This window comes from Aptenodytes patagonicus, chromosome 22, assembly GCF_965638725.1.
Source record: "Aptenodytes patagonicus chromosome 22, bAptPat1.pri.cur, whole genome shotgun sequence".
In the NCBI taxonomy this organism is placed as follows: Eukaryota; Metazoa; Chordata; class Aves; order Sphenisciformes; family Spheniscidae; genus Aptenodytes; species Aptenodytes patagonicus.
In genome coordinates, this window is record NC_134970.1 from 4,117,603 (window position 1) to 4,133,096 (window position 15,494).

General features: G+C 57.5%; 1 protein-coding gene across 1 annotated transcript in view; it reads right to left on the reverse strand.

Annotated features, from left to right (window-relative positions):
* FOXP4 (forkhead box P4) overlaps window positions 1–15,494 on the reverse strand; it is a 63,989-nt gene that overhangs the window by 24,710 nt on the left and 23,785 nt on the right. The window contains exon 3 of the mRNA XM_076358000.1: window positions 6,444–6,533. Coding sequence (XP_076214115.1) covers window positions 6,444–6,533 — 90 coding nt within the window. The remainder of the gene's footprint in view (window positions 1–6,443; window positions 6,534–15,494) is intronic.

The following is a 15,494-nucleotide window of genomic DNA, read 5'->3' on the forward strand; positions in this document are numbered from 1 at the left end:
TTTCTCGCCCAGCGGACTGACACCCTGTCAAGAGCAAAGAGAATTGCCAGAGGTTTTGACAACACTAATTGCCCCTATAATCTAAAAACACAAAGGAGAGGCGATTAGTCGAGAGGGCCCCAGCTCTCGATCCGACACGAGGTTTTCACAATGTTACAAGAAAACAAAAGCGACGCTTTTTAGAGTTTGATGGCTGATAACAAAAGCAGAATTATATTTTCATACAACCTTTGTCTGCATTAAATGGCTTTTTCTTCCGCGATCGGATGTGGAGCTGACATGGGGAAATGGCGGCGGCTTCGCGAGGGGGTGAGGTGTGAACGGGGCGAACCGGTGCCGGCTCTTGCGAGGGGCATCCGGGCTTCACCACCTTCCCGAGCCCCGACAGACGCCGAAGCCGTACGAAGAATTTCCCCCCAGCGTGGAAACGTCTCCCTCCCGGCTAAGGATTCCAGGGAGGGCAGGAACTTTCTTTAGTAAAAGGGGAAATTCCCATATACAGCAAGTTTTGCTCCCGCTGCGGTCATTCATCATGCATGCTGGGTGCCGGGGAGGCTGCAGTGCTGCCGCTGGCAGCCGGCTCGACCCTGGCGTGGGGCAGCAAACCACGGTGCTGTGGTTCTCCGCCCCGGGCTCCGGTGACAGCCCCAGCTGCCCCTGTTGGGGACAGTGACAGCTGCTGCCTGGCAAAATGAGACGGGGATGGAAACGTCTGCCCCCAGCCCGGCCGAGAGCCCCACGGGGGAACCCGCCGGCAGCTGATCTGCTAACGGGGAGGGGGACGGCACGGCGCAGCCTGCCGGGATGCCGAGGAGCACGGTTCAGCCCCTTCACCTGCAGCCACAGCACTCGGTGACGGCCCGTATGCAAGCTTCCCCGTGGCAGGGGACGAGGCCAGCCTGGCACCCCCGGATAACAAGGGGGGCTTTGGGCAATGGTCGCCTCAAAAGCTCAGATCTAGGCAGTCAGCAACACAAGCGAGAGCTAAAGGGCGCTGAGCATAGCGGCACAGGGCGGGTACGAGGGGTTAGCTGCACCCAGCTGCCTCCTCTGCATCCCGTCCACCCGGCAGCGAAGTCCCTCCCCGGGCACCAGATCAGCCGGGGACCGTCCTCGCATGCGGCGGTCACACCGCACCCAGCAAATCCCTCGGGAAGCAGGTCCCAGCAGCCAGCCCCGCAGCAGCGGCTGGTCCCCGGCCGGCGCGTCATGAGCTGGCATCTGCCAGACACCGAGTCAGGAAGGGTTTGACTCACTCCTTGGCCGGCTGCCACTCCGCAAAACTGCTTACTAACAGCTCCGGCTGCCTCCCAGAAAGTCCCGGCGCTGCGGCTCCGACCGGCAAGCGGGATCTTGAGGGGGTGATTTTCCAGGCGGTCCCGGTTGTAATCCCTCCGTGCCAGAGGATGGGGCGGACGCAGATCATCAGGCAGCGGGTGGAAAACGAGACGGGTATTACAGGGGAAACTCGGCGCTCGGCATAAGCACGGAGCAGCTCTGCCAAAGCCGGCTGAGCGAAACAGGATTTGGCCGGGCGTAACGCAGCAGGATGGGGGAGCGATGCTTTTATTTAAATTTTTCTTAGCTTTTTTTTTTTTTTTTTTTTTACGGGAAACAGATTGCAACTCCCAGCCACGAGGCAGAGTGGCGAAAGCCACAGCCTGACGGCCGGTCTTGGCTCTCAGCGCTGCGGGGCTGCCATCAGAAGGACGCCCTCCTGACTCCTGAGACAGCTGGCTTGGCACAGCGTGGGAGCCGGGACATCCCCCATCGGCCCGGGGTGTGTGAGCAAGGCCGCGGTTTGCTCAGCCTCAAAGCATCCCTGCACTGACCTTCACCTCCCAGCCATGCCGGCACCCACGCCGGGAGGTTGCCGCAGGAGCTGCCGTGTCCCCAGGGAGCCGGGGGCAGCACGTTGCCACCGCTACGGGAAGGAGTATCTCCAGGTCCACACCTAAAACCACAGGTCCAAGCTCCTGCGCCAAGGCAGGCGCAGCCCAGACCTTGGCCCCCCCCATCCCCGCTGACCTGGGGGGGGGCTCTGGGGCTGCCGGGACGAGCAAACCTCTCCCTGCGGCGGGCGCACGCCAGCTACCTGGGGTGTTCGATGCTTCCTACAGAGCCCAAGGCGCTGCACATCCTTGTCGCTGATCTAATCTCGGGTTTTAACTCCCAATTAGAAACAACAGCAAACATGTTTGCGCTGTTTTTTCCTTTTTTTTTTTTTTTTTTGAACATCCTTTTCAATTCCAAAACCAACAGAAACAAACCGAGGAGGTTGGTGAGGGAGGCCGGGAGCTGGGAATAGAAGGGGGGAAGCAATTGTCACCAAGAGCAGCTTCAGGTCTGCTGTTTTTAGAGGCAGGGGATGAGCAAATCCCCCCCAGAGCACCCGCTTCTCGCTGCTGCAGCTGGAGAAGAGCAAACCTTTACACTTCGAGTCCAGCCAAAGCGCGCGGGCACATCCACACGTCCCCTCCTGCGCTCAGCATCCCTGGGCGAGCTCCGAGATTCAGCCGGCTCAGACCATCTGCAAGAGCTTCAAACGCCCGGGGCCAGGCAGTGATGCCACTCACATCGGCGTAACCCCAGCCATGGTTTATATGCCCTGATGGGTGGCACAGGGCCACCCAAACACTGCTCTACCCCGCCTCCGCGGGCACCGCGCTGTGCCTGGACCTTACCAAGATGGGACAGAGACGACAGACCAAAACCTACCCAGGGTCAGAGGAGAAACCAAACCCAGATCTGCAAGGGACCTCCAGCTCCGTGTGCCAGGCTGGGTTTTGAGGCTGTGGGGTTATTTTATGAATACTTTGAGCAGCCTTAGCACCAAAGGAGTAATTGCCCCGGGTGGGGGTGGCAGGAGGAGGGCAGCAGCATGGGGCGAGCAGGCGAGTCGGCACCAGCGTAGCTGCGTGGAGGACAACCAGCCTCTGATGTTCAGCTGCACGCAAAGAAAAGGAGGAATCAATCCCCTGCGTGTTCAACCCAACGTGCGTCCTCGTTAGCGCAGTGCGCCCCGCCGGGGAGGCACTAATCACACATAATTGGGCTGCGAGTCGCTAAAAGTTGAAAGGGAGCTGGCTGGGGGATGCCAGCGGCAGAGGCGGCGGCGTGCTGGAGTGCTCGCTGCCTGGCAGCCCCTTCCTCGGCACGGCCCTGCTGCGACTTGGGGTGAGCCGCTGCCCCCGAGCATCGCCTGGGCAGGATCCCCGGGGGGCCACATGTCCTCCATGGGCACGGGGTGCTGGCACGGCTCGTCACGCCGATGGAATCTGCAAGGATTGAAGTGACTCCTTTGCTCCCCCGCTAATCCAAAACGCCGTTGCTGCCATCACGGCGGCGGGGACGGCGGAGCGGGATGGCGGCAGTGGCAGGGGCTATGGGCTGGCAGAGACAGGGGCTCTGGGAAGGAGGAGCGGCAGGGGGGAGCGGGGACAGACGGCAGTGCTGCAAGTTCAAATGGAAAAATCTAGCGCCGCGTGAGCCGAGACGGACGGGCTGCTGTATTTTTTCCTGGAGAGGGAACGCAGAAGGGCTGGTATTGATCTGTCTTCATTACCCATTTCACTCAAGTTTCAAATCAACAAAATACACTTTTCCGCTCCGCTGCCCTCCCTGCCGCAGCAGACAAAAGAAAAGCAATTTCCCGCAGTTTGCTCCAAACTCCTCTCCCCTTCCCTCAGCGCCCTTCAGCCCCTCTCCCATTTCAGAGGCTTTTTAACCTCAGCAAGTTGCTCCCGCCGGAGGCTGGGAGACCCCTGGCTCCAGGGGCTGAATTGGGGAAGGGACCCCGATAAAGGGTACCCTGTGATTCAGCGGTGCCTCCAAGCCAGCAATGCCCCAGCACTGAAAACATGGGGTGCTGCCTTTCCAAACACGCTCCAGCACCTCGTACCGTGGGCTTTATCGGATTCCGGCAGCATCTCCCCATGCTGGCAGGATCCCAGGGGGGATCCGCTGCTCCCGACCAGCCTCGCGCAGGAGAGGAGCGCCCTGCAGCCCATCTGCAGCAAAAGTCCTCAAATGCAACACTTCGTCAGCATCCGCCAAGTTTCTAATAGTTTTAAAGTTGCAAAGAAATAAAACCATTTTAAAATGTGGGGGTTTTTGGCTTTTTTTTTTAGATGCAGCTGTAATTCGAGTGTCAGCTGTGAGGCTCTCCACGCACAGCTACACCTCCAGGCATCTGGGGGAAGAGAGGGTTCATACTCCAAAAAAAGCCAGCCCCAAGATCCCTATCGAGCCCAGCAGCTCCTTGTTTGTTTTTAAGAGCACGCCGTCGCCGCCTGTCATTAATATTCCTGCTGGCTTGGCGCCCCATAAACGTCCCGTCCCCATCAGCAAGGTGGCAGGGAGCTGCTCACTGCAAATGCGAGCGCATGGTGTCAGCAAGCGTGGGGAACTCGCAGCGCTCCTGGGTGTTTGGGCTCCTGCTCTCTCTGCCGACGCCGAGACCCTCCTGCTCGCTTCACCTGGGACTGGGAGCCGGCCGGCGGCGAGCTGAAGGGAGGCCACTGAAACAGCTTCTCCCCAAAATACCCAAGCGACGTGGAAATCAAGTCCCCAGCCCCGGGGTGCTGCGGTGCAGCTGCGTCTCTGCAGGCAAAGCCCGCGGGGGTGCGGGCTGGTGCACCGAGGGCAACCCGGGTCCCAAACACCGCGATGAACCCCCAGGTCTGGCTGCACTCCCCCCTCCCTCCCCAGCCAGGGGCTGCTGCACTGGGACCCAGCCTTCCTCTCCTCCTCCTCCAGCCGTCCTGGCCAGTCTCATCCACACCACTGCTGTTAGATAAACTTCCTTTGAAAGGAGTCTGCTTAATCCTCTATCTCCCCTCGGTCAGATCCCGCTCCAGCTGCTGGCCGGGCAGGCGGGGTGGGGGGGAGGAAGAGGCCGGTCGCTGCTGAGTTATGAGCTATTTCTGACTCACGTCTACAACTTTCACAAGTCCTTTTGCAACACAAAAAGGGAGGAGGGGAGAGGAAGGCAGATCCAGTTCACTCCGGCAAAGCCGCCGGCCAGATGGGCAGGGAGGGGAGGCGAGAGAAAGCAGCAGAGAAGGGGGGAATGGGACGTTAAGCAAGCGGCAAGCGAGCGAAGCGTGCGTGCATCACAGCCGGGGGAAGCGGCAGAGGGAGCAGCAAGGGATGGGCAGGGGAAGAAGTGCAGGCAGGAGAAGCGCGGGCAGGGACACGCACCCACGGAGGGGAGCGAGGCGCTGGTTAACCGGAATCTGACTTCACCCTCGCTGCCTTTGTCCTTCGCAGACATTTTCCATGCAGTGACTGCATTTCCTTCCTGCGAGCACCACTGGAAAAAGCTGCCTGTTTGTGCCGCAGAAGCCCTGACTAAATCCCACTGGTTCATACCCGGCTGCCGCTTCCCAACCTGGTGGGGCAGCCGGGGGGGCTCCGGGCTCCCCCGGCCCCTGCGAGCCCACCCCGGGTACTGGCAGCACCAGGACGGCACTCGCTGCCGGCTGAGGTTCAGCTGTGCCTCGGCCAAGCGGCTCGCCAAGCCGAGAGAGGAGCCGGCGATTGCCCATCCCAGCCCCGGCTCTCGCCGCCCACCTGCCACCACGCCGGCTCAGCCTGGCATAGGCAGGACCTCCAGCTCTGAGAACGCTTGTGCTAATTACTTTCCTTTGTTAATTAAACCCACGTGGCTCTAATAAGGTAACCTGCTGTTCTCCGATAAATTTAATTAGCCTGAAGGGAGAGCCCCTCCGCACAGCTATTTAAATTGTCACTTTCCATCGCTTGGGCTTTGCTTCTTTCTGCCTCCCCCTCTCTCCCGGTTCACCCCCCCCTTCTGCCCCTTTCCTTTGGCGGAGGAGGGCAGCGGGGGAGCAAAGGGGAGGTCCCCTCTCCCCTACGGGAGCAGGATACCACCCAAGGGTGCTGCGCCCACCCAAAGCCCCATCTTCCTGCCAGTGCCACAAAACCCCACCCCAGATGGGCCTTCATCCTGTCCCAGCGGCTGTCCCACAGTGGACGACCTGCCCTGGCTCCAGCCCCAAAGGACTGTCCCTTATCCAGCCCCTGCGCCCCGCTCACAGCACCCAGCATCAATCCTGGGGTGCCCCGACCCTGGGAAACTCTCTGCACCTCCCTATGCAAAATGCTGTCCCAAGGTATGGTGGCACACGGTGATCTTCTGTCCCCTGCCTGGAGCCAGCCCTTCCCTCCCATCACCCTTTCCCACCACATCAGCACACGATGGGGACCACAACCCCTCCCCAAAAAAACCCAACAAATTTCTGGAGGTTTGCAGGGGATTTAACTCTTTGTGGGCTCCCGGCGTGCTTTGGTCATCCTGAAGACGGAGGCGACATGTGTTTGCACGTGCACTCTCCCACAGCATGAGTTTGCAGCTGAGCCCTTCCCGAAGAGAGGGCGATGGGGGGACGGACGGACGGACACACGTCCTCGGGGCTCACCTGCACCGCCGGCTGCTTGCCCTCATTGCTGCTGGGGGAGCTCAGCCCCGTGGCCTGCTGCAGCAGGAACTGGCGTGCCACCTGGAGAGCCTGCAAAAGAGACACAGCAGGGTGGGCAGGAGGAAGGGTGCCCTCTTCCTCCTCCCTCCTCCGGGCACGCTCCCCCTCCAGCTCCCCGGAGCAGCGCCCGGACACAGGGCCAGCCGGACTGGTTCCCCACGGGTTTGATTCGCGGGGTGCAGGCAATGCACAAGGAGGGGAGCACTCCCTGACGCTCCCTGCACGCTCTCTCCTGCCACACCAGTATGACCAGTACATCCCATTACAGGCCACCGCTCTCCCTAACCCCCCAGAGCTATGCCCCTGGCCTGGGCCACGGAGACCTGGGGGCAATCCTGCCCTCTTCCAAAAACCTCCACCACGTCTTCAGCAAGTCACCAGGGCCAGCATCTTCCTGCCTCTGGCAGGTTTTCACGCAGGTCAGCCCCGGCACAGGCGTCCCCCGGCCAGGCACAACCGGCACCCGACCGAAGGTCCGGCAGAGGGGCCGCCGGCTCCCGGCTGATTTATTCCCTCCTTGCACAGAACCACCACTACATTTCTGCTGCAGCTGACATCCCTTGTGTCTAAAGCTACCGTGTATATTTAATTTTTGTCACGCCGGAGCACCGAAAAGTCCCAGTCACCACCCAGATTCGGGTCAGGCCAAGTGCAGGATTACACCTTGAATTAATAATCTATGGACACGTCTGCACAGAGTTTATGGTGACGCAGGAGGAGTTTAGCAACTCGCCCAAGTGACCACGATGAAACTTGCTTATTTTTATGGGTGTTTGCCTAGAAAGTTATGGGTTTCCTTAACTTGTTTGCAGGGATGAAGGTGTCTCGCTGAGAAGTCGCACAAAAGGCAAAAGAGGGAGAAACCAACATAAATCGATAAAAAACACTTGTGGAAACACATGCAGGCACAAGCAACCGTGAGCAAGCCGTGCACAGCAGCGTCGGCAGCCGAAGAAAGCAAGTGAAATTAAGGAAAATCCTGCAAAGAGACAAGGAGGAGAGAGGAGCAAGTGCGAGCCGGCAGAAGAGCCAGCCAGTCGCAGGCGAGCATGGCCGAGGGCGAGCACCGGTGTGCGTGCAAGCCGAGAAAAGGAGCTTCATTCAGGAGCTGAGAGCCAGGAGAGGGAATAAAGCCCTAACGAAAACAACCCTGTGGTCCCCGGCTGCTGCTCCCAGACCCGCTTCCTCGTACACTCCTTATTTTTGCATTTAAAGAATTTTTTTTCTTTTTGGGTACATTTCTGAACAACCAAGTCATTGTAGCCCTGCCTGCAGGACAGGTTTGCATTAGGGCCCGGCGCGGGGTCAGAGCCCAGCTCGGCGGTGCTGCCAGCGGCACGCGGGTTCCCCCGGCTGTCATCACCCCGGCCGTAAATCACCGCCCCGGCTTCCAGGAGGCGGCCGCGCGCCCCGAGAAAGGGCCGCTTGTTAATTCTCCACATTTCCAGCTATAAAGAAGAAAGGCCCCAGCCCGCGCGCCGCCTCTCCATCCCTCCCTGCCAAATCCGCTTGCAAACCGGAGTGGCATCGCCCACAGTGTGGATGCACCTTAATACACCACTCCAGTCCACTCACTGTTTATTTAACCTCTGCGAACCAAGCAGCACCCACAGCACCCTGAAGCAGTTGCTCAACGGAGCATCCGTGAAGACTCGTTACCTGCGTTTTAATCAAAAGGTCCCATTTCGTGCTCCTCTCCGCAGGGGTTGCTCGGGAAGAGCATAGGGGACAGATTTAAAGCAAAGGATGTCCGAGCTGCACCACCGTTTTTTCTGTGAATAAAAGCCTTCCGACCCGCTCCCTGCACGTGGACAGGCGTTAGAAGTGCATTTGCAAAATGAGAGGGAATCTTAAAGTCGCTGCTGAAGCCAGAGGCTGTATGCAGAGGGTTTAGCAGACACAGCCTTGCCTATTTTGTTTACAAAAAATATCATTTCTTAGCAAGGGACCCAAACCCAACAGCTGTGCCCCAAACGCAGCACACGACACCCTCTGCCCTGCCCGGCTGTGTTTGTCACCATGCATGTGCCCCGAGAAAGTCAAAAGGAGTTCCAAAAGCCTCTGGGATCCTAATGTTATCCTCCCACGGCGAATTGCCGGGGCTGCACCCAGGGTGCGCCCAGGAGCGGACAGAGCCCGGCGTGCCCAGCGCGGGCGCACCCAGAGCTGCCCCATGCCCACAGCCTCTTCCCGAGCATCCCCGGCCGGCTGCTGGGGATGCTCAAAAACTGCATGACCACTAACTTGCAAACTCACTTTATCCAAACGATTAAAAAATAAAATCCTTGAGGACAAACGTGGCAATTTGCTGCTGGGAATCACTGATGGTACGAACCCGTGGTCCAAGGCCCAGAGCCGACGCAGCCCCAGCGCAAGGCACGCTTCTCTGCGGGCATGTTATTTCCCTGTTATTAACAGTAATAGATGTGCATCGGTAATGCGAGCGCAAAAACCATGTGACAGTTATGACAGCTCAAGGTCTGATATTTTAATTACTTTTTGAAATGAAAACAGTAATTCCAGTTAAAAGCCAAGGGTGGAGGAATTCAATCGACGGCTGCTCAGCACCAGCCTCCAGCACAGCCGGCAGGTCCAAGGCATCCACCCGAGGGTGGGTGCCGGACCACTGGCTGCATCCCCTGCGTGCACACCGGCTGCCCGAGCTTTATCTATTTTTCCATGCGTCTGTTTGACAGAGGTTTGCACGGATTTGGTTTCTCCGTCTGCACCACGTGAAATTCCGCCGGTGTTTGTAAGGACCATCCCACAGAGGTGGATCCGGTGAGGCAGGTCCCTGCCCCAGCCCAACAAAACTCAGTGCGGCAGGTATGGAAAATACAGCAAAGAGAGGAAAAACAGAAGAGACATAATGCCAGCACCCAGGCAAAGCACTAGGCAGGACTTCTCCCAGAATCTCTCTTTCTAAACCCAAATACTGGCTGGCCTGTGGGTGCCACCGAGTCCCCAGCGCCCGGCTGGCTCAGCCCCACCACTGGCCGCCCACCGTGCGCCGCCTCAGGGGGGAATTTAATTCACTCCCCGCTGGCCCTCTCACTTTGTTGTGCTCTGAAGCACGAAATTACAAGATTTACAGGAAAAAAAAAAAAAAAAAAAAAGACATGGCCTTACAATTGCACACAGGGGCCTCTCCGCCAGCGCCCCGGAGCTGCCCCCTCCCTCCCTACCACCCGGCAGCAATTTCCACTTAAGCCTAACTTCAGCTCAGCCTGCAAACGAGGGATGCGCTGGCTGGCAGCGCCCGCGTCTGCAAACCTGTTGCACGGCTGCACGAGGCAGGTGGAGCCCCGAGAACTGACTTTCAGGATGCAGAGCCCTGCGTTACCTGCATTTGTTACCCTCACCCCACAGGGCAGGAGGACCGGCCCAGGTGCTGGGGGGGCGGGATAAAGCCTTTCCGTAGGGATGAGCAAGGAAGGTGTCGCCCCCAACGTCTCCTTAGGGCTGAGGAGACGTGAAAGCAGAAAGAAGAAAGTTTTCCCCCACAGGAGTGGATGGGCTTTCACCTCCTGGCTCTGTGAACCGCAGAAAAAAAAAAAAAATGATTTTTTAAAAAAATTGTATCCTGCTGCACGGTGTTATTCAAGAGTCATTAGCACGTTACCCGTAATTAGGAACGAATGGGTTGTGTCAAATTCATCATGCTCCTGGATGGCTCCCTTTGATCAGCAAATTATCCCATAAAAAAGTTTGTAACGTCTCAGACACTCACGTCAAGAGCTGATGCTGTTTGGCTTTGCCCTCCCCAAGAGCAGCAGCAGCAACACCCTTCAGGGCTGAGGAAGAGGATGGCGACCCGGACTTCGCTGGGGGTGGCCCACAACTACCTCAGGCTGCACGGGGGCACGTAACACACCAGGTTTTTGCAGGGAGAGATGAGAGATGCTGGAAGCGTGTGCTGGGACGGGGAGGGGGTCAGCAAATAAACCATGCCTGGGATTAATCCCAGGCACGGCAAAGGCTCTGTCCAGAGAGCACACACCCTGCCAGGACCAGCTCCGAGCTGCTCCCGCGGCAGCACAGGTTTCTCTTCTACAGAAGGGGGCTCTCGGGGTACCCGGGACGCTCGCCCCTCCTCGGAGACACTGAGTCCCTCCAGTTCGCTGGATAAACCAAGGCTGGATCCTCCTCCTGACTTCAGGCAAAAGCATCTCATCCGCCGGCGGGGAAGCAGCCCGTTATCCCGGCTTCCACCCAACGTACCTGGGAATTATCACTAATTCTTCCCCCAAAAGGCTCGTGCTCCGGCCAGCGGGACTCCACACCTCCACCCCTGTACGCGATGGAGGCGTCCCAGGACGGCAGGAGGGCCGGCTTTGGGCTGCCTTCCCCATGGCAAACGCCACAAAATTCACTTTCTCCCACGGGGAGCACCAGGTCCCATCTGGCCCCAGCGATGGAGGAGCCCGGGGAGAGGAGACGGTGGCTCCCACCCCATTTAGGGTGGCCGACTCACACTTCAGCCCCTACATTAATCCCTCATCCCTGCCTGGCCGTCTTTTTCCTCCTCAAAACCTGCCCGAGCTGAGCCTCTTCGAGGCTTCCCGATGCCTGGTCAAATTGGGAAGAAATAGGTCAAGAGGTTCAAAAAAGTTTGGCGAGGATGGAGATGTCCACGGGTCTTTCTAAAAGCACAAGCCCCAGCCTCCCAAAAAATCAAACAGCGCAATGGAAAAACCTTGCCCAGGGTATTTTTAAACTAACTTATTCTACCAGGTATTTCATTTTACGAGGGTGTACTTTTTAATTACGCCCAGCGGTGCCCGGACGCTCCAGCTGCCGGAGCCAAAAGCAGCGCGCCGGCTGCCTGCCGCACAGGGGGGAGCGGGCTGACCCAGCCCACGATGGGAACCACTGCCCAAAAATAGCCGAGGGATTTTCCACCTGGATGGGATCAAAGCTTTGCATGGGGTTTTTAACCTCCAGTGAGTGAAAAGCCACCCTAAAAATGATATTAAACCAAGAATTTTGCAAGGAAGGGGGCAGCAAGAGGATCTATAAAGAGAGCCTGTGTCTTCCCTTTTCCCTCCGTTCCTTTTGGAGGGTAGAAAGAGGTTGGGAAGGGATGAAAAAAAGGTTAAAAAAAAAAAAAGATTTTTTACACTAACCTCGTAAAAATGACATCGTCACATTCCAGAATTAGAGCTATTAAAACAACACACACAGAGATATTTTTAGATGGATATTAACGGTAAATGATGCCATATTGAGAAGCACTTCCACCCAGCCCAGCCCCGGTCTTGCTTAACCAGAACCAAATGGCTCAAAGAGATCAAAATTAACAAAAATGACACAATTCTTCACAGGGGCGGGGGGGTGGGGGGGGGAAAGTCCTTTTTACAACCGGCTCCGTGCCTCTCTCTCGGCCCCAGCTGTTCTCCCTTTCGCTGCACACGCTAATGCTTCTGGACTTTATTCCTCCACTCTTGACTCTTCAGTCCTCGCAGGCGAGGGGTTAAACCCATTTCCACTAATGAAGAACACAAGGAACAAGCTCCTGACAATCCCACCCCATGGAAAAAAAAAAAAAAAGAAAAAAAAGGAAAAAAACCCCTCCCGCATTTGTACTCAGTAAAATATGAAATATAAATCAAGGAACCTAATAGAGAGATGAGTTTCACTTAAGTGCTCCGGTCTCATTTTTATCTTAAATACCCTAATAATAGCGGATTACACAATATATTTGAGATCTGATCACATGTTTCATGGAACGGTATCTTTCCTATGGCAGAGAAGTGCCTTCTCCTCCCCCCATCCGCACCCTTCTTTAACTACCAAAAAAGTCTAATTTGCTGCCTTTTTTTTTAGTCTTATTTTTGTTTAATAACTTAACATTTCTTTGACATGTGCCTGCAATAAACTGCAGTTTTGGGGGGTTTTTTTTTGCATATAAAAAAACCACCAAACAACGCTAGAGCGGCTGGATTTTCCAGATGGCTCCTTTTCCATGGGATTGCAAGTTGGAAAGAGCTACCGTGCGGCCGCCGGGCTCGGGGACTTTCCCCGCGATTCCCCCAGGACGTCCCTGTTCCGAGCACCTCTGCGCTCTCGCCCCCCGCACCCCAAAAGCCACAACGACCCCCGAGATCCAGCCTCTCTGCACCCCACGGCTTTTGAACCACGGCTCTGGGATAAGACTTGGAGACCCGGGATTTTTTGCAGGAATTCAAGGAAACCCTGGAGAGACCCGAACCACCGGAGAGCAGCCCCCGTTCGGTACGGCAGCCCCGTGCGATGCCCGCCCGTGGGTCTCCCCTGCCCTGCCCCACTGCTCCCGTGGGGTGCAGCCCTGCACCCCGATACCCAAGCATCCCCCATCCTTCTCCCATCGCAGGGATGCGACACCCCCATCGCCCCGCTGCCCCCGTTTTCTGCCAAGCCTTCCTCCACCGAGGATTACCGAGGGGGGCTGGCGTGGCGGGGGGGCAAGGGGCCGGCCCCCACGTTAAAAACTCATTAATGCGCAAAGGCGGCGGGGCCCTTTGGAGCCCGGTTAGAGGATGTCAGCGCGCTGGAGGTCTCGCCACGTTCCCACAGCAACGGCGGTGGGAGACCCCGGCCGGCGGGCAGCCCTCCCATGCCCCCGGCCGACCTCTCCCCTCCGCCAACCCCGGCACAATGCGGGCGTGCGCTATTCAAGCTTTTCAGCCAAATCCCGCCATTGAAATCCAGGGATTTAACCCGAACGCCGTCCCCTGGGCTGGGGGTAGAGGGAGGGAGGGAGGGGAGGGGGATGCCCTTTCCCCACCCCATCCCGCCAGGCTCCTGATCTCCCTCCAGGCTCTCCAGACCACGGGATGCTCTGAAGTTGCACAGCTCGGGGCGGACAGACCGACCAGGCACAGCCGAGGACGGCGACAGAAAGCTGCACTCTGTGGTGGAGCAGAGCCGGCGCCGTAGCTGGCAGACCCTGTCCTGGCAAAGCCGGGCTGGTGCAGCCAGACACCCACGTCTTCTTGCTCCAGGGACTCCCCAGAGGCCACAAAACAACCTCGGTGGGTCCCTGAGCACCCTGCGATACGCACACCTCCCCAGCAAGCTCCCACCCGGGGCACTCACCTCTGGGCAGCATCCTCAGAGAGGTGTTTTAACCTGAGAAGTCCCCGCAGCCCAAACAAGCCCCAGGGCTGTCTGGGTTCACCCTTTCAAAAGGGTGAAAGCAGAGAGACTGTGGGCACCGAAGAAGGTCAAAGCCAGCTCGTTTCACCAAAAGGTGCAAAACCAGCCAAAAACGAGGGCAGAGCACGTGCCCCCGGGGAGCTGCATCGCCCAAGCAAACCCCTACGGACGTGGAGTTTTAAGCCACTGGTGGCCCTTCAAGCCTAGGTGAGGTGGTTGAGCGGTGGGTTCCCACCCCTCCAGGCTTCCTAACGTTTCTTGGGGATTTCATATAGTTAAATAAGGATTGAGTGCTGACATTTCAGGAGCTGCGGCGGAGCCGGGACGGAGGAGCTGTCAGACGGGAACAGCCCAGTGGTCCGGGAGCCTGCCTGTGACAAGGGGCGAATGCTGGATGCTCCCGAGGATGGTGTAAAGCCTTCATGAAGCACCTAATTGTGCAAAACTCTATATATGGGGACATTTATTCCTGACCCCAGCTGGTGCTCAGCCTGTTCCCTGAAGCATGAAGATTGATAGTCCTCGGGTTGGGTTTTTTTTTTCCTCCCCCCAAGGTGCTGTCATTGCAGATGTCATTTGTTTTTTGGAAGTTTACCAAACCCTCTGCCTTAATAATTCCACGTGCCGGCGAGTTTCCCAGGGTAATTACACCAGGAATCCAAAAGAAGAAATGCAAAAGGGTAAAATTAAACATCAGCCGTGCCTTGGGCAGGGCAGGATTTACCGGGTGAGCTCAGGGAGCAGCATCCGCAGGGACGAGCCAACAGCAGCAGCGCTCCGCATTGCAAAAGCCCCTTTTCCCCCTTATTTTCCGGAGGAGGTAACCCCGTTTCACAACCACGCTGCCCACCCTCCAATCTGCACCGTTTCGGCCGTCGCAGGAACAAGCATCTCCTATTCACCCCTGGCTCCGGCTGCCACTCAGTGAAATTCGGGGCTGTCCCCGGTGCGGGGAGGGGAGCGAGCGGCGGCTCCTTCGGCAGGGGTGACTCGCAGCAGCATTACACGCATGATTACCCTTCAGATCAGGGGAACAGGGGCTTAACTGCGTGAGAAACGGCTGTTATTCAGGTAATGGATTTACAGCACTCACTACTAAAGTATCAGACACAGCAATTTTTTACAGCTTTCACGCTGGAATTTATGGCTCAGGGAGGCGATCTCCATCCGAGGCAGGGATCATTGCCTTATTTAGTATCCGAGGAGGAAAATTTATGTTTTCTCCAAAGTTTGTTTTGAAAGGTAACCTGCAGGCACGCACACACGTCCGTCCCGTCCCCCCCCTTCCCACTGCCGCCCGGGCGTGCACGGTGCAAGGGGAGACGTGTGCCACACAGCTCCCGTGCATGGGCTCCCCGAGGTGCACACACGTGTGCCCAAGGACAGAACTGTTGCATGCACATGTTGTGGTCACACGTGTTTTTGGCCATGCATGTGAGGTTAATTCTTCCACTGAAGGCACCAGGAGCCCCAGAGAATGGGGGACCACCTCTGGTCACCCACCTGGATAACCAAATACTGACACAAAGAAAACCTGCTCCTTATTTTACAGCCATCAGGTCCTTACTCTGCTCTCGCAGCCCTCCTCCTTTTCCTGCACCACCTTCCCCGCACCGATGGGGGACAGAGCAGGCAGACCCCACCAGCGCAGGCAGGACCTCCCCCCAAAACACAGCCACCTCTGGGGCAGCAGGCACCAGCCCACGAGCTGCACGGATGGATGGGCTCCATCTCCTGAGGGATGTGCACCCCAAAGGACAGGCACCTGCTTTTTGGGGCAGCATCTGCTTTTTGGGGCAGCACTTGCACCCCAGCTTCAACAGGGATGACCAAGTCTGGTGCAACCCATCTCCT